This window comes from Miscanthus floridulus, chromosome 16 (genome assembly GCF_019320115.1).
Source record: "Miscanthus floridulus cultivar M001 chromosome 16, ASM1932011v1, whole genome shotgun sequence".
NCBI lineage: Eukaryota > Viridiplantae > Streptophyta > Magnoliopsida > Poales > Poaceae > Miscanthus > Miscanthus floridulus.
The window spans coordinates 22,359,379-22,380,929 of NC_089595.1; the positions used below are offsets into that span (position 1 = coordinate 22,359,379).

Consider the following 21,551-nt stretch of genomic DNA (forward strand, 5'->3'; position numbering starts at 1 on the left):
AGCATGTATTTGATTTGGTTTATTATATGCTTGCTGAGTACTTTGCACTTGCTCTTGCTATTAACCCTCCCCTGTTCAGATGAAAAGAGACAACTTGTGATGATACAATGTACCAAACACGCGATCCACATAAGTCATGGGAGAAATACAATATACACATAATTTCTAGTATGATGTGATGGAGTTGTTATTATAATTGTTATAGGTAATGTTTATTAAGTGTTTTTCCATTAAATATAACAAATTTTGTAAGATCCTAACTATTGTTCTATTGCAATGCTTTGACTTAGTGTCATTACACGAGAAGATATCGCTTTGTCGGGTAATAATTAATCTCTAAGCCGACATTTTTATCTTAGTAGTGAAGATGCAGGGTGTGACAGAACCGCCTAATCTAATGCCTCCCAGGTGTACTGTTTTTCATTAGACACTAAGTACTCCAGAGAGTGCACTAAATCATGCCATTCTGTCGAGCACACCCTAAGAGAAAACTCGAAATTCCACATTTTTCCGTCAGGATCATAAATGAGAGTATAAAGCTTACAACCTCTTTAGCCATTTCTTACATTGTTTAATACAATAGCGGAATTAAACATGTGATCAGAGTTTTAGCGGAAATAAAAATTCATACACTACAAGGTTAAAGCTACACGAGGAACATTTACATACAAGGAATAGTAACAGATTATAAGTTTTTCCTTTACAAAACATTTTAAAGAAAATTTTGAATAAACTCTACGTCAGCAACGTCAGAAAATGCTCGCTGAGCCCACCAGAAGGTTTCCACACACAAGTGTAGTTCAACCGTACATGTCGCCTACAACAGGGGGAATAAAACCTTGAGTACTCAATTGTACTCAGCAAGACTTACCCGACGAGAGAAAATCAAAGACTCCAAGAATATGCAAGGCTTTTTGGCTTGTTGGTTTATTGCCTTTGCAGAAAGTATTACTAATAGTGCATCCTTATGATCCAAGTTTTAAGCAGTTGTTTTTAGTTAATTAGCTAATCATTCTAGGTAAGCTCCTATGCTACTTTCGAGCACGTGAGTAAGCATTTAGAACCATTTTATCACCTTTCAAGTTATAGTTCTTACTACGGTGCTAGACCATAGTCAAGTCGATACCATTTCAGAGAAACAACGATTTGCGAATCAATGTATCCCAGCTGGGTACCCCGAAATACATGCCCTGCTTGCATCCTAGGCACAAACGGAACCAACTCGTCTCCCTCCTATCAAGGGGTCCAGGTCCCCGTCCAAACTTGGACTTCAAGCCTCCTACAGCTGAGACCCGGTCTCAGTATGGTGCTTAGACCTCCACCTAATACCCACCCCTAAAAGTCAATCCGAAAAGAGCCAGAACCCAAGACAAGAGAATGACAAGTCTTCCCGCTCCCATAAGCAAGTATGTGCTCAAGATAATAAGTCTATGACCTGACTACCATCCATAGCAACTAACGGTCCTCGATCAACACAGGCGGAACAAGTGCAATCCGAGCCTCACTCGAATGCCTAACCAAGTCCAGATCCAAAGTACCATTCCGCCCGGTCTCCAATTATCCTCCATATATATTCCATGTGATAGTAATATAATAACAACAATAATATCTTTCCTATCTCTCGTGAGTGACAGATAATCACTCGACTTCTATCGGATCCTGTAGCATAGCAATCTACACGATCCTATCATACTAGTAAGACTCATGGGATAAGGATATATGTATATGTAAGTGGGTTTCATTCAACTCCTCAAAACTTAATGCACAACATGAAAGAAAGTGTAGAATATTAGAGGTTATGCACCGGGGCTTGCCTGGGCAAGATGTAACCAAGGATTAGCATTCCATCATGGTGACACGATCATCGAGGCACCATCTCTTCTGTTTTCCTAGTCGACTCCATGACCCATCATTGTTCCTATTATGATATGCGTGGATGCAATACAGAAAACGTAATTAACCAACGACAACTGCAACTCTAAAAATACGATTACGCTCCGCAAGCTAACGAGCTAGCTCTAATGACTAACACACTAGGCTATGTATCCACATCGTCAAGTAAGGCTTTGTCTCCGAAAAAATGTTTTAGTTCTACAACCCCAAAGTGTTTTGACATTTTATTTATTAAATACATACTAGGGCTCATTTAACTACTTTAGCAAACTAATCCCTATGGAGCTACAAAAATTACAGTGAGCACCTAATAATGTTAGGAATTTTTTGTAAAAATCTCAGAGCCAACACTACTACCAATTCCTCACAATAATTCTTACAAGTTGATGTTTGAACAATATTAAGTATTTCAATTTAATTAGATTACTCTTGAAAATACTATGAAACCATGCGAATAAAATATACTAGCAGATAGATCATGATTTTAGGAACTGAACAAAATTGATTTCACAATTTTTGGTCAACTACACAAATTTCTATTGAATTTACAAGTTTATCTTAGAAACTAATTAGAAAATGCTTTAGAAAAAAGGGCCGGCAATAACCCATTCTAGCCCAGCAACCCAACGCGGGTCGCGGCCGCATGCGCATCGCGATAGCCCAGTGCGGCCCAAGGCCGGGACCCTCGCGCGCGCTCGTGTTTTGCAAAATAGGGCTCGGGTTTTTGGATAATCACGTGGGGCAACAGAGCACTATTACTATAGACTTACGCTTTGCATTAAAGACCCTAGAATGTGTTGCCTTTGCAACGGGGCGGTCCTCGAGGTACCTGCGCGCGGCGGCGTGGCACACCGGGCGGCAATGGCGGTTACACAGGGCAAGCTAGACCCACTATGATAGTAATAACGGGCCGACCACCATCGACGGCTAAACCCGCACGCATGGGTGGCAGTTAGGGACTCAACGGCACACTACCACGAGTGGCAGCGGCGAGCGGCTAACTGCGACGGTGGCGCGTCTGTTCTAATGAACCTATGTACGCTCAGCAGAGTAGAGGTGGCAGATAAGCATCAGTGGCTCACCGTGGTGCATGCCCCACTGACGGTTGAAGCAGGGGAGCGTTGTGGTGGTCTGGTCACGTGCACCCGCACCGCACGGCGGCGCTCCGAGCGTGGCACCGACGAGTCCACACTACGTCGTCGAGCATCTTGGCCAAAGTAATGCGAGCACCGGATGGAGAAAAGTCAAGGCGAGCTCAGGGTTACGCGTAATTGAATTGCTACCATTCCTACTTGCCTTACCTCCCAACCCACCGGTTCAGCGGCGCACAAGGCCGGCGGTGGCAAAAAATGCAAAATTGGTCGTAGGCGGGCAACGACTGGACTTGGTGGGAACGGGGTGCCTAGCTGACTCCCTTTGCTACCTGCTGACGTGAGGAATTGGACTGGGAAGCTTTGAGCTATAGGTTATGAAGGGGAAAGGATAGCGGTGCACCGCCACCGCCACGTTGCAAGGAACGGCCCTAGTAGAAATGGTCCGGCCATGACCCGATGAGGCACGACAACGGGGATATGACCACACGATTGAGTGGCGCGTCATTTAGCGCTTGGACGTAGCCATTGAAGGTGTGCCCGAGTATGACCACGCGCGCGCAGCAGCACGAGGTCATGATGTAGCAGGAGGCGGTGCGAGCAGGAGCGAGGTAGGTGAGGTGAGCGGCTATGAACGCGCGCTATAGGGCGGGGCAAGGTGATAGGAAAGGCAGAGTGCAGCCCTATGAGTGATTTGGCAGTATGTGTGCATGGCGCGGGGCAGTGGTGGCCAAGCCTGGCCTACCGCACAGCCGGTCGACCACCAGGGCTGGCCCATGGGACTCGGCCATGACGAGGCTAAGGCGTTGCGTGGCACCAAGCGACACGCGACAACGGCACGCGGACTGACCAGCGGCAGCCACCCGGCCATGGCCCGAGCTCGTCACCGGTAGCACACTCGTGCGCGTGGTGACCGCGGCCTCAGGTCAAGAAACTAGAAACGATGCTATGCACGCTTTTTAAAGCAGGCCTAAAACTGCTCATTGATTCGATGAAGGCTCAACCAATTCCATGATCCTAAGGTCAACACTACCAGCTAGCTAGCAAAGCAATCATCATCATCAGGGAGCAACCAGAGAGGGAGTGAGCGGAATGCCAACATGAGCTCCTCACGCTAAACGTCAGTTCGCGAATAGAGCGCCAATGACACGACTTTGATACGTTTTAACGAAGTTTGGGAAATTTTACGAAGGTATCGTGACACCCAACACCACTACCACTTAAGCCATGCTCAAGTACTCACCTAGAGGCAACCAACGGTACAAGAACATGAAGTCGGTGTTTAAACAATTTTGTTAGAATTTGAATGTCAAAACTGCATTGTCTATTATCATTTTTAGATTTAGAAAAGGGCAAGGCCTGGTTAGGACTAACAACCATTTGCGCTTTTGTCACAATTTTTAATGTCTTAACCTTATTAATTTCATCCAATAAACATTTCATGCAATAGTCCATACTTTATACTAAACCATAGGAGCAAAACATTTAAGCACCCTTTTACTATTTTGCTCAATATAAATCACCAAAAATGGCATTTGAAACATAAGTTCAATTTCTTGTCGATTCAACGAAACGTTCTAGTTTGAATTTTGGATTTGATTTTTGAGCTCCCAAAAACCCTAGTTAACAATACTCACTTCCGAAAAATTAAAGTTGTATTCTTATCTACACTATTTGCTCACCATTTTTACATAAACACTATACACAAGTTATATCTTGTTTTTGTTCGTAGAAATTGTTTCATGTGTGTTTTAAATTGTTAAAGTTCGAAAACTCGTTCGGCTTGATTTCTCCCAGGCCTTAACCTAGGCACTAAGCAAGTTCGTAACACCAGAGGTGTTACAATGTGCGAGGTATTTATACCCGTCCATCTTGTGCAAGAGAGCTCTCTTGCCATTCATATTAGTGCCATACCCCCACTGGAGTGCAAGGGGGAGTTCATGCCTAGTGGAGCAATTGAGATTTGCTAATTGCAAGATTAAGGACTTCCTAGTGCATAGGGAGTAGCAAGTGTGCATCTACCTTGCTCATTTGGCTTGTTTAGGTCAAGTCAGAGTTTGTGCTTGTTTCTCTTGGTGATCGGCATCACCTAGACGGCTTTGTGGTGATCTCTTGATGGAGCTTGTGAGAGACCCAACTCATGGTGTAACAGTTGTGGGCGATTAATCATGCCGGAGTGGCGAAGAATCAACCCATATAAAGCACTTGGTCCTTGCGTGGATCAAGGGGGAGCTATACCCTTGAGCGGGTGCTCCAACTAGAACTAGTGGGGAGTGCCGACTCTCCGATACCTCGAGTAAACACCATCATGTTTCTAACCCTTCTCCTTTACATTTGAGCATTTTACTTTCATGTATTTACATTACTAGAATTGTCGTGCTAGTACAGGGTTGGAACTAGGTTGTAAAACTTTGTGTTGTCGGATAGAAAACTCTATTAGGCACAAGAGGTGAAAGGGGTGAATTGTCATGCTAGTATAGGGTTAGAACGAGTACAAGTGGATCAGAGCTCAATAAAAGGGGATCAAATTCTTGAACAAGTGAAGCACGCAAGTAGGGGGAGCAAGCTCATGAATATTTGATTAATTGCATAAGTTTTAAATTTCTATATGCTTGTGTGCAAGTATTTGCTAGAACTAAGACTTGGATGATGATTCATTTAATGGTATATATATAGCCTAGTCTTAGTGTAGCAGGTGGTAACTAGAACCTTGTTTATAATGTTGATCTCATGTGGTATCTAGTTTCACTTGTTTCTAGCAAGGTTTGATGCTAAGGATGATTTGAAAAGTAATATACACGCTACAAAGGTACTCCCTCCGTCTCAGGATAGTAGGCGTAACTACTTTTTTTAAATTGTCCCAGGAAACAAGGCCCTGTACTCTTCGGCTCTGCATGCGCCGTTGCTCCACGTGCTTATTTAGGGCATGATTGTTTGCACTTTGGTGGGTTATCCAGGATGGAGGCCCTGTAAAGGCTCTTTGTAGGCAGGATGACATTGTGCACTTGGGTATGTTTGGTTGCAACTTATTCTAGGATACTGGATCACAATCATCTTGTTTGGTTGCCTGCTTGTACAGCTTTCATGAATGAACCAGTGATCCCAATTATGTTTGGTTTGCACGCATGGAATGAGTTGTGATCACCCATGTATCAATATGGTGAGCTTACCACCGTTTGTAGCACAACTAGAGAAAGCACATTATAGCCTTAGATTAAATTGCCTAGCCATTGCACTTGACCTTGGAGCATCAGCGAAAATTAAAACGATACAAGAGTATAAGCTCATACTTGTCTACCCTAAAGGTTTGCAGTACCTCACAAGGTCAAGGACATCAGCCCATTACATAGCAATTTGGAGTCATCACAAGCATTTCTTCCCACTGAAAACGATGAACAAGAGGAGTACCACCAACACAAAAGACTGAACCATGAAACAACAAATAAGCAAGGTGTTTTGGTAATGACCGGTGCAGGATGCTTCACTAGAACTTTATCTTCTTCACAACCCTTGAACTCCATGTATGATGCTACTGCCTCTTCTTCACTAGGGAAGCTCTTATAGCAACAGTTTGCAAAACCAGTTACCCGGGCATGGCATTTAGTCCAGGTTCCATAGACCCCACGTTTCGTGCCGCGGTAGACAACATACCAAGCTATGTGTCCTTTGAAACAACAAAGACAAACGAGTATAAAATGGTTTTCAAATGAAATAGTGGGAAACAAATTGGCCTCAGATAACATTTCATCCTCAACTGACCTTGAGCTTGGAGCATAAGAAACCAATTAGAATAAGAGAAAAGTTCTAGTACCTCACAACCTCAGGGTAATAAGGTTTTTGTAATCCATGGTAACATGGTAGGTTTGTTATCGTCATAGGCATCACAAGAATACCAAAGTTCCAGCAACCTCAACATGTCATGGAACCAGAAACAACACATGAGTGCGGCATTGAAAATCTTCGGTTTCGATGGGACCAAATCGATGATCTACAATATTGCACCAATGAGACTTATCAGTACACATGCCACAAATGCAACCACATTCCAACATCTAAGGTTACACTCTAGAAGATCCCCTATTGTGCCACATTTGTGCAGCCCATGCATCCCTCTGCTATGCCTAGGTGCCATTGTCAGGGACATGGTCTGGCTGTTAGGCATTGTCATTGTTATTAGGAGTCCAAGTGGATTTAGAAGGCACATGTTCATCCAGCCCATGCCTAAGGATCCAATTGTGCAGAATACAACAAGCCAGAACAAGTTTTACTTGGGTTTTGTAAGGGTGGAAAGGTTTGTTGTCTAGTATCCTGAACCTATTTTTCAAGGCACCAAAAGCCCTCTCAACGGTGACTCTAAGAGAGAAATGTCGTAGATTGAATAGCTCTCTTGGGTTTTGAGGTCTGTTTGAACCAAACTCCCTCAAGTGATACTGGTTGCACGAAATGGTGGCATGAACCCAGGCCTCATAGCATATCTAGCATCCACAAGATAAAATTTTCTTAAAAACGTCAACATAGGGATATGTTTTAGAAGTTTGCTTTAACAAATTGTAATTGGATTGGCTTGTTGTGGGTTTATATGGTACCTTGTGGGACTCTACGGGCGTCCACAATGGCAATTTACAAATAGCTAGCTAGAAGAGACATAGAAATAATAAAAAATGAACACTGTAGTGGAGAGTTATGTGAACTGTGAGAGAGGTGTTTCTGACAGATCGTGTTAGACTAGCTATTTGAGAGTCGCTAGCTATTTGATCTCTCTCTTTGATAGCCAATAGAATTCTTCCTATACTAGCTATTTGAGAACCACTGGGGATGCCCTAAGGCCATCAGGTCTTTCCAGAGCATCGAACAAGATTAAAGCATCATGTGCAAATCCCTCCCAACCAGCAAGAACATAGGTGAACCTAAGATCAAAGTCCACTGTAGCCAACACATTCTGTGTGATGGTGTGCTTCCTGCCTCTAAAGGCAGGTTGCATCTTCAAAGGCACTCTAGCTAAAACATGTGTGCCATTAGTAGCTCCTATGCAATCCTAGACGAACAAGCTATTTGGAACCATTGGGGACGCCCTAAGGCCATCAGGTCTTTCTAGAGCATCGGACAAAATTAAAGCATCATGTGCAGATCCCTCCCAACCAGCAAGAACATAGGTGAACCTCAGATCAAAGTCCACTACAACCAACACATTCTGTGTGATGGTGTGCTTCCTGCCTCTAAAGGTAGATTACATCTTCAGAGACACTCTAACTAAAACATGTGGGCCATCGGTAGCTCCTCTACAATCCTAGAAGAACAAAACAACAGGAGTGGTGACAAATTGGCACCCGAGTAGTACTTGCATGCATCTCACCCGAGTAGTACTTGCATGCATCTCCCGTGACTACCACCTCCCCTCTCTCTCTCTCTCTCGCCCTTTCCTTGCATGTGGTGGTGATGGAAGAAATCGCGCCGGAGAAGACTTAAGGACAGGCGCGAAGCAGAAGATCGCGATCATGAGTGCCTGAGATCAAATTTCCACAAGGTTGGGCTTCTTATTGGGAGTCCCTGTGGCGGAGGCGTCGAAGCACGTCGACTGAATAATTCAATGTGACATTTGACTAGAAAAAATTTCTTGTTGCTTCTCGAATAATTTTTCTCTATATATTTTGTTTCTCCTCATACAATTGGAAAATTAAATTCATTTTTATGATTATATAATATACTAGAAAAAATACATGTGCGTTGCAACGGATAGTTATTTTCATTCTTATTAAGATGTTAACATCTTTCTCATAGTTCTTGTATCTTTGCATCCGTCGACGACAATACGTATACCCTTGATGCACCTACAAACACACTATTTAGTTGTTCACCTTCACCAGAGTAGTCATGTACGGGTAGGTCTCTATTACGCGCGCTAGCAGCTTCATTGATGGCGGCTCAATGTTCGTCGTCTTTCTTAGCGTACAACAAATCTGCCTCTTCTTGTGTATCAGTTATTTTTTATTTATATTTAGTTGAACAGGTTTGGAACAGGAGAAAAAAAAAGCAACGAAATTAGCAAAAAGAAGACATCCGAATAGAAAAAGAGAATGGAGAAGAAATAGCATATATAGACAATGGATGGTACCCCTATGCAAGATGGATGAGGACTCACGTACGGTACCCGTGTGCGTGACGGACAACTCTCTCTCTCTCTCTTGCTCCTAACAGAAATTAGAACATTCACGTGGAAAAAACAGACAAAGAAAAAGATAAAAAAACAAAAATAAAAAGACCAAAAATAATAAGATAAGGTTGCCTAATTTCTGCTTGTTCCTTTTCTATCTGGATTAGGATTAGGATTCCTATTCAACTTGCTTAGGATCCGAGAATATATTTAGAAAAGGATTCCTAGCTATCGAAGTTATTTTAAGAACGTGTGCCAAGCTGTTGTCATATAAATCAAGAGAGTTTTAAAAATAGATAGACGGCTTCCATATTCACAGAGTTAGTTAGGGGACGATGGACCGAAGAAAATGGCCAAAATTTTTGTTTCTTTATTATTAAGTATAGATGACATATATAATGCATAAATTGCAATGTTTAGTATGGACCTTTTTTTTGTTATTTTCTTATGTCAGGAGCATCCAAGCAAGGGAGGTAGACTGCATGAAAAAAATCTTAAACACAAATTTAAATAGCGGTAGATGAAGCAATTTAAATATTTCAAGGAAGTAAAATGATTCAAAATTTTGTTAATGGATCAAGGGACAAAGAGATTTTTTTTATAAGGTAGAGACAAAGAGATTATTCAGGTACTAAAATATAATTTTTTAGACAAGGATTTCTTTGGAACCTATGATTCTAAAAAAACACATAGATAGGAAAAACAAAGGATTGGATCTAATGAAAATGGAAAACACAAGGAAAATTATAGAAACAACCGAACAAATGGTTAGCAAGAGACAGACACAAAGAGAAGTTTCTAGAGGTTGGGCCACTTGTTAGGAATCCTATAAAATTCTATGAAACAAGTCACTAAATAGAAATTTCATAGGAATTTAACAGCCGCGTTCATGTGTTCCAAATGGCTCTTTATCTTTTAAGGAAAAAGTTCTTAAGGATTAGAATTCTCCAAAATGCCATTGAGAATCCTACTATCCAAAGGAGTCCTAAAGGCAGTTTTTTGTGAGGTGTGCACTGACCATTCATTATATCAATTAATGAAATACGTTAAGTTCGTTTTATTGTTGAATTCCACCTTAATAAAATGCGTGCATTGCAGGCACGTTAAAATGAAATCAGCCACCAGTAAATAGTGAATGTGGAGATTGTGTAGGACACGGGAAACAATTTATTTCTTAGATTTTACATACTGTTTTACGTCCGTGACTACTGGCTACTTTATTTACATTGGAGTATAATCCTACACGGCTACACTCTTTTATCTTCTCTATTTCTGAGGGATTATGATCCTACTTAGACTGTCTCCAATAACTATTACCCAAAATACAAGATCCATTCCACATTTGGGTAGCGCTACAGGCAAAGGGTTCAATATCCTTTTTTTTTTTCTTCTCCAACAACAAGACCTAAAAAAGAACCCTTTCTGCAAATGGATCTCCATAAGAGAGGATACTCAAATTTGGGTTATACCTCTCCTGACACCTAAAATGGGTCTTCCATATATGTACTCTTTTAGAGGCTATAGGTATTGTGTTGGAGAGGTATTTTGAGTTTGTGTCTCCTGACGAGTCTCCGGTTGGAGACAGACTTACAATACAACCGTTCCTAGCTGCGTTGCAGCTGAACTGCTTCGTTGTCACTAAATCTCACGCTACATCACGTCAGGGGGACAGCCTTCGTCACAATGCAACCAAAGGCGTCGCAGATCGTTTGTCCAAGCTTGCAAGATCATCGGCGATCGGTCTCGTCCCAAAGATCTGATCCATCTTGAGCACACCCAGGTCACTGCAGATCCTCTCACAGAGCTGCAGACACATTTCAGGAAGCAGGATCACTTAGTCATTTGAACTGTTGATGTTTGTTCGGTTATGAAGTCATGACAGTGACAAGTGCAGCTGTTAGTAGCTGTTTTTACCTGTCTGTACAATGCAGGATCACCATGGGACTTCGTGAGCTCTACGACGTACAAAGAGGGGCTAAGCTCAAATACCTGGGATCACAAATAGCACAACACTTCATTGTTAGCCGACCTGTAAGAGCCTTTTCCTGACAACAGGGGTGCAGTTTGTTGCACTTTACCTCGGTCCAGACTAGAAACGACACAGGATTCTTTTGATTCACTGATCCGTTGCAGTTTCGCGTCAACTTAAGCTGAAAAATCACACACATCAACGTTCAATGTAATGTCAGTATGTTTATAGTGTTGTGGTTGATGGAAAGTCTGTACTGACCTTACTGTGGCCTCTGTGAACATGGAAGCCCATTTCACTTGCAGAATTTTCGATCTTGTCAAACAAATCCTCAGGTGGGTGTGTTGATGTGAACCTGATCTTCCTTAGAGACACGTCCTGCAGCAAGTTAAAAAAATTACTCTGAGCTCATGAGGTAGAATTCAGTGTGTGTATCATCATTACTGGAGTTGTGAGGATGAAACTTCTTTTTTAGCCTTTCAGATTAAATTGTTTTGAGCAAGGCAATCACTGTGCTGGAAAAAAAAATCCAAGATGTTTTCCATACCTCTTCCTCAAAAAAACCTGAAAGATCTAGGGATGATGCCATTCCAATCAACTGAAACGCGTTGATCTGATGAGTAGTTTTATCCTCAGGTGCTTCACTGATTTTCTTCAGGTGGAAAAAAAGGGAAACCGTATGAATGATGTGTGTTTACTTTCACGACATACATACTCCTACTCTCCAGGCAGTTTGTCCATATGTATGTACCTCTTTGACCTGATGAGCTATATAAAGCTCTGAATCTTCATCATCGTTGTCGTACGGAAGAGCAGGTACATAGTCCTCCAGGAACCATTCGTGTGCCTTGATCTCTGCCATGGTGATCCGCTTCATCGGGTTGGGTTCAAGAATCCTCCGAAGAAGATTTTGTACACCAGGAGAAAGCCACTCTGGGATCTGAGTATCACCCTTAAAAATCTAGACCCAGCAAGGTAAAAAGTAGCATAATTAAAACGGTATCAGAGAAGTACTGGAACTGAACTATAAAGATCCACTTCACTTTTATCTGAATGAGTACCTTCTGATAAAGAACAACGATGTTTCGATCATCAAACGGAAGATATCCCACGAGCATTATATAAAGAATCACTCCACAAGACCAGATATCCGATAATGATCCATCGTATCCTCTGTTCTGCAGAACCTGCAGGCATTTGGCACAGGAAGTTAACAACTGTACAACAGGAGTTGTTTGGCCAGGGAGTAGTCAGGCTTTCACCTCAGGGGCAATGTAATTGGGGCTACCACAGGTTGTATGCAGCAATCCATCATTCTGAAAGTAAGATATCATGCAATACGGTGAGCGATCAACTTGCGGAAATCATTTGAGAGAACCCAGTTTAAAGAACTACTACATCATACCCCAAGATGTTGCGGTAAAGCACTGAGACCAAAATCAGAGATCTTGATGTTTCCTTTTCGGTCAACAAGAACGTTCTCAGGCTGTAACAATGGAGCCGGTTAGAAAAACAAGGTCACAAAATTGATAGGAGTTGCATCACGTGAACAGAATGAGAAACATTTGGCACCTTGAGGTCTCTATGATAGACGCCCTTCTCGTGGCAATAGCTGACACCATCAATCAGCTGCTGAAAGAGCCTCCTTGCTTCTTGCTCCGGGAGTTTTCCCTTACTGGCCTGTTCAGTTGCAGCAAAGAAAGCAACAGGGGGAATAAGATGCCTATTATAGAAGTAACGGCATCGGAAAAGGAATCTATCCTGAACACGGGAGGTAGAACGAATGGATGGGAAGAATAGAAAGAGTCTCATTCGTGGGCTTACAATCCTGTCGAACAGTTCGCCCCCATTGACGAACTCAAGCACCATGTAAATCTTGGTCTTGCTAGCAGCGATCTGAATCAGGAGGTAGTAGTAAATATATGATCAGGAACATCACCATATCATAGATTAACAAGTTGGGTTCTAAAGGCATGCGCATCAGGAAATCCCATTGGAAAACTAGAGGATTCTATTCCACTTCCGGAGGAAAGAAAAATGGGGCCACGGATGGGGTAAAGACAGGGGAACTGCTACGGCTAGTCGGCACTAAATGTCGCAGTCACCGATAGCAACGCATGGCATGCAAGCTACGGCGTTGCAAGACGGGATCACAGACGAAGGCCCCATACCAGATACACTCGTTGCAAGCCGGATCATATGACTTTCTGAAAAGATCATTCTTTCCAGAAACCAACAAAGATGCAGAAACGGCCGGAGTTAAGAGATGAAATAACAAGGTAGATCTCGTTTTCATTCCGAACAAGCAATCGCTGTCACTGCTGACTACTGAGGCGAGGGCGCCAGGCCGTTCACCTCAGCCTCACATGCAGATGCAGGTAGAAGAAGCTGGGGGGGGGGGGGGGGGGGGGGGGGGGGGGGGGGGGCGGGGGGGCCACGGCGGTAGTGGGCATCGTGGTTTTTTTTTTCGTATATGTAGGGCACGTTGGTTTCTACATTAGCTCTTAAAATTCCTGTAACATCGAATATTTAGACACATGCGTAGAGTATTAAATATAGAATAATTACAAAACTAATTGCATAATTTGCGATTAATTTGCGAGACGAATCTTTTAAGCCTAATTAGTCCATGATTTGACAACGTGGTGCTACAGTAAACATATACTAATAACGGATTAGTTAGGCTTAAAAAATTTGTCTCGCAAATTAGGCTCTATCTATGTAATTGGTTTTGTAATTAATCTATATTTAATGCTCCTTATTAAATATTCGATGTGACGTGAATTCAGGAGAGACCGAACAACCAAACACCCCCGTATATCATCGTGTTGGGTACTTGGGTCGTGCCAATAATTGGTGGACCCGGAGCAGCGCGACATGGAGCACCGTGTCCACCAGCTCAGCTTCTTTTCTCGGAGCGACACGCTATGGGCTAGGCCAAGGCGGACCCACATGCCTGTCTCTGCCGTGTGCATGGGTATGGGCCCATGCGTAGGGAGAATATACCAGTAGTATTATTTTGACTACTCCCTCCTTCCAAAATACAGTACTACAGTAGTTAGTATTAATATTTTTGGTTTAACAAAAAATATAATAGTTATAATACTAATAAGTATCATTAGGTTAACCATGGGATATACTTTACCAATAAATTTATTTGGTGTACTATTTCGTTGTATATGAATTAAATTCTAAAAAGACCGTGTAGTTATTTTGAGACAGAGAGAAAGGCTTTGAAAATTTTAGTTTAAATCGAACTACTAAAATATTTGTAAATCTTGATTTATCAGTCTCGAGATGTACCTGCTCAATCTTTCGTTAATAGAGTGTACAGGTTGTGTAGTACCGATTACTCCCTTCGTCCCTAAATAACTGTCACTGTTGGTGTGCGTGCCACAAGTTTGACTCGATTTAAAGAAAATACGTGCAACATTTATATCTCCAAATAAATTTATTAGAAAACTAGATTAAAAAATCTTTCCAATGAATTATATACCATAAATATGAATATTTTTTAATATATATTTAGTCAAAGTTGTTTGTCTGAAACGAAAACGACTGATATTTAGGGACATAGGGTGAGGCATCTCGTGCACATATTTTTATTACTAAAATCAGAGGAAAATACAATTATGATGGAAACACAGTTACATTTCATAGAAAAACTGATTACAATCCTAGTACAAGATAAAACGCATAGGTAAAAATATAAAATCGTGCAGGTAAACTATACCCCGCTTTGAAATGCGCAAATTTAACATATTACCTACGCTTTCCCTTGAAAATAAACAGATTTCTATGAAACTTGTGTACAGTTTTCACGTTCCAAACTCCGTAGCGGTGAAAATGGTGCGTGTGACGGTGGTACACCGTGCACGTGCGGTAGATCAAGACAAGTGAACCAATAGAGGGGGCAGCGGCAAGTGGGCAAGTTGCAGCTGTGGCCAGGCAAATCGAGGAATCACGGCCAACAGGCACTTACGATGAGCTGGTCTTGTTTATGAGTGTATTTTTTCAGTTAACCAATAATATTACACTAAAGGAAAAAGTTTACTTGAACCCCTAACTATCATACTTGGTCTACTTCATCCCCTTAACTATGAAACCGTCTGTTTTACCCCCCTGAACTTTCCAAAACCGTCTATTTTACCTCTGGGCGGTTTTTCAGCGGCTGTTTTGCTACAGTAACAGCATGTTGCTACAGTACCGGTGCTTTTGAATTTCCTTTTTTTTTATTTATTTTCGATGAATTTTTGAAAAATCATAGTAAATCATAGAAAAATAATAAAATGAAAAATCTAATTTTATTGGACTCCGCATGAGTAGATCTACACAGTGAATATATAATACGGTATGCTTTAGTACAATTTTTTTTGTAGCTTTAGATTAATTGGAAAATCTAATTTTGTCTGTAATTAATTGGAATAATTCATAGTTGCAGCTTCTATGGTCCAATTGTGGTGAAATTTTTATGGTACGCTAATTATTGTATGCTTGAACTATAGTAAAAATTTCGTATTCATTGAACTATGTATAACTTAGTTATAGATAAATTCTAATTAATTACAGATAAAATTAGATTTTCCAATTAATCTAAAGCTAAAAAAAATTTGTACTAAAGCATACCGTATTATATATTCACTGTGTAGATCTACTCATCTGTAGTCTAATAAAATTAGATTTTTTATTTTATGATTTTTCTATGATTTTTCAAAAATTCACCGAAAATAAAAAAATTCAAAACCACCGGTACTGTAGCAAATCCGCCGTTACTATAGCAAACCCGCCGTTACTGTAGCACAACCACCGCTGAAAACCGCCCAGAGGTAGAATAGACGGTTTTGAAAAGTTCAGGGGGTAAAATAGACGGTTTCATAGTTGAGGGGATGAAGTAGATCAAGTATAATAGTTGAGGGTCAAGTAGACTTTTTCCTTACACTAAATAATCGTCAACGATACTTTCAGCCCTGAATTAATCACCGTCGATGTCAATAGTACTTTAAGTCAGCCAAACAAGCCGATCAAACTGCAGTCAGAAATGAGTGGAAAATTTGGAGAAGGGAATCAAGAAAGTACCAGTGCGTTTGAACACGCAACATAATCTATGGTTATCCTTGCAAGTAAAAGTAATTAATGCGGCTGCAAATTACGCGCGCATCTAGTAAATACGGAGTAGCTTCTGGAAGAAAATCCCATTTTTCATTCCCGGAGGAGAAACGCTCAGCTCGGAAGTGGGAACTGAACCGAATCATCTAGAGATGGAAGAAGAAAACCCGAATCGACGAGCTGAGGAGCAGGCAGGGGGTGGGAGAGGGTGACGGACGGACGGACCTCGTGGAGGCGGACGACGTTGGGGTGCGCGAGCAGCTTGAGCGTGGCGATCTCGCGGCGTATCTGGTCGTCGACGCGCTGCGACTCGACGCGTGCGCGGTCCAGGATCTTGACGGCGAACTGCGCGCCGCTGCCGCGGTGCCGCGCCTGCTTCACCTTCCCGAAGTTGCCCTCCCCGAGCGTCCGCCCGAGCTCGTACGCGCCCAGCAGCCCGCGCGCGCCGCCGCGGCTCACCATGTCCGGCGGCCGGTCGGGATCGGACTCGAGCCGCCTCCGCGGACACCTCGCCCGCCGGGATTCCTGGACCTCGATACTTCCGTCCGACGGTTGGAATACAGGGCAGGGAATCTCTGGAATGGTCGATCAGTTGATCTCTGGAATGGTGGAATACAGGGCAGGGAATCTGCCGCGCCGCGCGCCGGGCGGGTCGGAGGTCGGAGGTGGAGCCGTGGAGGGGAGGCGGGGAAGGGGATTGGGAAACGGAGACCCCATCGTACTTATAGCTCCTGCAGGTTGCAGCCGTCGTGCACTCGTGCTCGCTCCTCTTCTCTGCGTTTTTTTTTGGGGTTCCCCATCCACTCCACTTGTGCAGTTGCGCGATGTGCACCCAAGGACATGCCAATGCGGCCATGCCTCACTTCTGTATCTGAGTATTTTTCTTTTTGAAATATTATTGCATTACAGTGCATCTCCTTGTACTCCGTCCATCCCAAAATAAGTTTACATCTCACACCTTGAGAAGTCAAATATCCTCAAGTTTAACTAGACTTTTAAAAAATAAATTTTAATATTTATATCTTTAAATAGATTTACTATAAAAATATATGATGTGATTCATCTGATGATGTTTATTTGGGATCACATTCGTTCACGGTGCATGTGCCCATCCACATAGGAAACTTTTCTAGACCTAATGTGCCTCTCAAACTTGGATGGAGGGAGTATTAGGGAGGATAGATAGAATCGGGCTCCACACCGTATGTACTTGGATAAGGTACTCTAACTTGTAGAGGCATGAGAAAGGTTGAATGTGTCAAATCCCTAGCTATCGTACGGTTGTGAGTGATGTAATACGAAGGAACTTTTCGCTCTTTAATATCAATATATAGGTTTTTGCTTCATCGATAGAGGTCCTCCTATACCCGCGCGCATCAAGAGAGACAGAGAGAGAGAGTCATTGGATTTCTAAGATTTATTGGTCCAATCCCATGGTCTTATAGGCAGGTTCAATACGGTACTCCCTCTGTCAAAGAATGCAATTCTCGCATTCGAGAAACTAAATACTTTGGTTCGGCCAAACCAGACAACCTTCATCAGAGGTCACTGCATACATGACAATTTTCAGCTTGTGCACCTCGCCTGTAAGGCGATTCATGAAAAACGTGTTCCCTGTGTCCTGCTCAAGATTGATATAGCCAAGGCTTTTGACTCAGTTGCATGGAACTTCTTGCTCGAGGTGCTGGTGCATTTGGGCTTCGGCCAACGGTGGAGGGACTGGGTCTCCAGCATGCTGTCAACTGCTAGCACAAAAATACTTCTGAATGGTAGGCCTAGGAGAAGAATATGCCATGCGAGGGGACTACGCCAGGGTGATCCACTGTCACTGATGCTTTTTGTGCTCATCATGGAGGTTCTGTTCTCAACCATCTGATCTGCTAGCTGGATGTCCAGGGTTTCTTGTCACCCTTGGGGGTCGCTGTGCTGCCTTTCAGGGTCAGCTTGTACGCTGACGACGTCGTCATGTTTGTAAAACCAAAATTGGATGATCTGCTTGTCCTAAAGGGGGCGGTGGAGCTCTTTGGCCTGGCGTCTGGGCTGTTCTCCAACTTGGATAAGAGTGTGGCTACTCCGATTGGTTGCTCGGAGCAGGAGGCATAACTCGTGCGTGACACTTTATTATGCAAGATCGAGGCCTTCCCATGTCGCTACCTGGGTATTCCACTATCAATTTTTAAGCTGAGGAAGAGCGCTGAGCAGAGCCTGGTAGACGCCGTCGCCTCCAGGATACCTCAGTGGAAAGGAAGATTGCTGAACATGGCCAGGAGGACAGCATTAGCCAGAGCCACGCTCTCGGCAATACCGATCCACATGTCCACAGCGTTGTGCCTTACGCAGTGGGCCATTGAGCAAATTGATAGGCGGCGACGCGCTTTTCATTTGGTGTGGCGAGCAGACGGTCACTGCAGGCAAATGCAAAGTGGCCTAGAAGTCATGCTGCAAACCAAAGGATCTTGGAGGGCTGGGCGTCATTGATATGCGGCGTGCTGGGGTGGCACTAAGGGTCCGATGGGAGTGGAAATGTCGGGTAGATCAAAGACTGAATTGGTCCAGCTTGCATAGAAAAAAAGAAAAGATGGTGACTACAGTTTTCAAGGCAGCCACAGTGTCCATTGTTGGCTCCGAGGAATCGACTTTCTTCTGGATGAACAACTAGATTGATGGTACAAGCATTCACTCAATGGCGCCGGCGCTCTTTCAGGCTGTTGCAGCAAGGCGTCGGGGGGGCGCTGGTATGTGATGCACTGTCGGGTAATGCTTGGGTGCGCCACATCACCAGAGCACATACGGTTCAGGTCATCAATGAGTTCATGTTTGTGTGGCAGCAAGTTCGGCGATTTCTGCCCTTGCAGGGAACACCTGATGTGTTTCGGTGGAGGCTCACACCAGATGGAGCCTACTCTTCGGCCTCGGCTTATGGAGCCATGTTCTTTGGTGCTTCGAGGACTCTTGGGGCAAGGGAGATTTGGAAGACCTCGGCGCCGCCAAGAGTTCGTGCCTTCTTCTGGTTGGTTTTGCACAGGAGATGCTGGACCGCAGAACGGCGGTTTCGCCATGGCTTGCAAGACAGTAGCATCTGCATCACTTGTGACCAACTGACGCAGAGTATGGGTCATATCATCTTGGGTTGTGTCTACAGCAGGGAGGTCTGGCCCATTCTACTGGCCAAACTCCATCTCCTGGATGTTGTGCTCGTCAATGAGGAGGATGTCATGGAGTGGTGGCTGTGCAATAGAAAGCTCGTTGTAAAACCGGCGAGAAAGGGGTTCGATTCGCTCTTCTTCCTAGTTGGCTGGAGACTGTGGAAGGAAATGAACTCGCACACTTTTGATGGAGCTTCTACTGACGCGGCTGGGCTGGCTTGCTCGATCTGGGACGAGGCCGAGGAATGGTGTTTGGCAGGATACAAGCACCCCCTATCTTTGCTAACACTGATGTAGTTTTCAGGGGTCATTCCCGTCGCAAGCATAGTACTATGTAAATTAATTTCACTCGTTGCCCGTGGCGTAGTGCTTTGGTAATCGGTGGATTACCATAGCGTTTAGTTGTAATTTCGTGTAAACTCTCTTCTCCTGCTTAATGAAAACCGTGCCTGAGGCACGTTCGAGAAAAAAAATTTTGATCAAACTTATACAAAAAATACTAACATTTATGATACAAAATTAATATCATTAGATTCGTTATGAAATATACTTTCGTAATAAACCGATTTGGAGACAAATGTGAATACTGTTCATTGTAAACTTAGGGCCCGTTTGGCACAGCTTATACCGGCTCCGGCTTATCTGACAAAAACACTGTAGCATCACTGTAGCAAAAAGCCAGTTTTCTCTCTCCTACTTTTTCGCCTCACTGTAGCACGTGTACTGTAGCAAAGCGGGGGAAAGCCAGAAAAAACGGCTTCTCCGGCTTCAATAAACAGTGCCGATGTCAGTGAGAGGGGAGGGGGAGGAGAGAGAAAACCGACTTTTGCTACAGTGTTGCTACAGTGTTTTCGTCAGATAAGCCGGAGCCGGTATAAGCTGTGCCAAACGGGCCCTTAGTAAAAATTGAACAACTTTAGCTGATACGGATATCATAGTTGCATTCTTTCGTGGACGGAGAGAGTAGCACGTGGAGTCAACTTGACATGCATGTAGTAACTCCTAGTTGTCTTTTAGATTCTCCTAAAAAAAGTTATCTTTGAGATTGTCTCATGGTAATTGTAGGATCATTAATTTGTGTATACAACAAAAGAAGATTTATGGGTTGCATGGTCTGAAAATAACAACCTATGTACTTTTCCGCAAACGGATAGTGTTTCTCTCTCACGATAAATCAGCATTATCATCAGCATAAGCCCAATGTATAAATTGTCTTGTAATCTTAAACTTTATATTATAATGATCGTTTACCTCAAACAAATATGAAACTATTTACGTGTAGCCATATATTTGCCCTTATATGCGGCACCAGATTCGTGTAGAATGCTCGAAAACTTGGATAAAATTATATTCCTGCGTGTGTTGAGGAAGGAACACGCTAGTGCTCCTGGGTAGCCATACCAAAGCGGGCAAAGCCTCCCTTTCGCGATCCGGGGTGAAAAGGAAGGCAAAAAAACAACAGATGGACTGGGCCCTGTTCGCTTCAGCTTATCCGTCAAAATTAATTCTACTTTTTAATTATAGATATAATATTTTTTTTTCGACAAATCAGCGTAGCAGCGATGAGTCCCGCTCGCTGAACAGGACCGACGTCACCGGCAGGGCCCAGCAACCGTCCAGGCCCACATGCCACGTGGCCGAATCAGATGCCCCCCAAGCGGGCCCTTAAGGACGGTGGGGAAAAAGGTGGGCTTTCCCGTGTGACCAGCAAGGCGGTCCGTCCACTCCACCCATCTCGTCACCGACTAGCCCCGGTAACGCAGGGATAAGAATGCGTGTACTGCGGGGTAGTTTAGGCAAACAAATTCCTGTGGCTGGGGATGATTACGTTTTATACCGCCGATGGATAAGAATGCGTGCACGGCCAAGCACACGTCGCAAGAGCAAGTTGCCGTGTTGTCAGCCGTTGGTGAGCTACTACTAGCCAGTTGCCGCTGCCTTTTGCATGCCTCTCCTTAGTTCTCACAAAATTTCTTAAAAGAGTGCTACGGTAGTCATTACATCGAATCTTAGGGTACATGTATGGAGCATTAAATATAGATAAAAAAAAATAATTGCACAGTTTGGTTGAAAATTACGAGATAAACGTTTTGAGCCTAATTAGTCCATGATTGAACACTAATTACCAAATAAAAACGAAAGTGCTACAGTAGCCAAATTCCCAAAATTCGCGAACTAAACACGCACTTTGTCTC

The 21,551-nt window shown here is 43.3% G+C and overlaps 1 protein-coding gene across 1 annotated transcript; it reads right to left on the reverse strand.

Annotated features, from left to right (window-relative positions):
* Positions 1-10,238: 10,238 nt before the first annotated feature.
* Positions 10,239-16,929, reverse strand: LOC136511472 (CBL-interacting protein kinase 17-like). The gene is made up of 12 exons (XM_066505534.1): positions 16,436-16,929; positions 12,929-13,000; positions 12,677-12,784; positions 12,510-12,590; positions 12,367-12,420; positions 12,166-12,291; positions 11,856-12,065; positions 11,652-11,756; positions 11,366-11,482; positions 11,214-11,285; positions 11,050-11,124; positions 10,239-10,939 (listed from the first exon to the last, which is right to left on the reverse strand). Exons 1-12 carry the CDS (start codon positions 16,670-16,672, stop codon positions 10,814-10,816), a joined length of 1,383 nt encoding a protein of 460 aa, XP_066361631.1. The 5' UTR covers positions 16,673-16,929; the 3' UTR covers positions 10,239-10,813.
* Positions 16,930-21,551: the final 4,622 nt, after the last annotated feature.

Bases quoted from the DNA above. Each gene is read 5' to 3' on its own strand.
- LOC136511472 (XM_066505534.1), bottom strand. From the start codon at position 16,672: ATGGTGAGCCGCGGCGGCGCGCGCGGGCTGCTGGGCGCGTACGAGCTC. The intron at 12,591-12,676 runs GTGCCAAATGTT...CCATTGTTACAG, and splicing joins TCTATCATAGAGACCTCAAG to CCTGAGAACGTTCTTGTTGA. The intron at 11,757-11,855 runs GTACATACATAT...TTCCACCTGAAG, and splicing joins TAGCTCATCAGGTCAAAGAG to AAAATCAGTGAAGCACCTGA.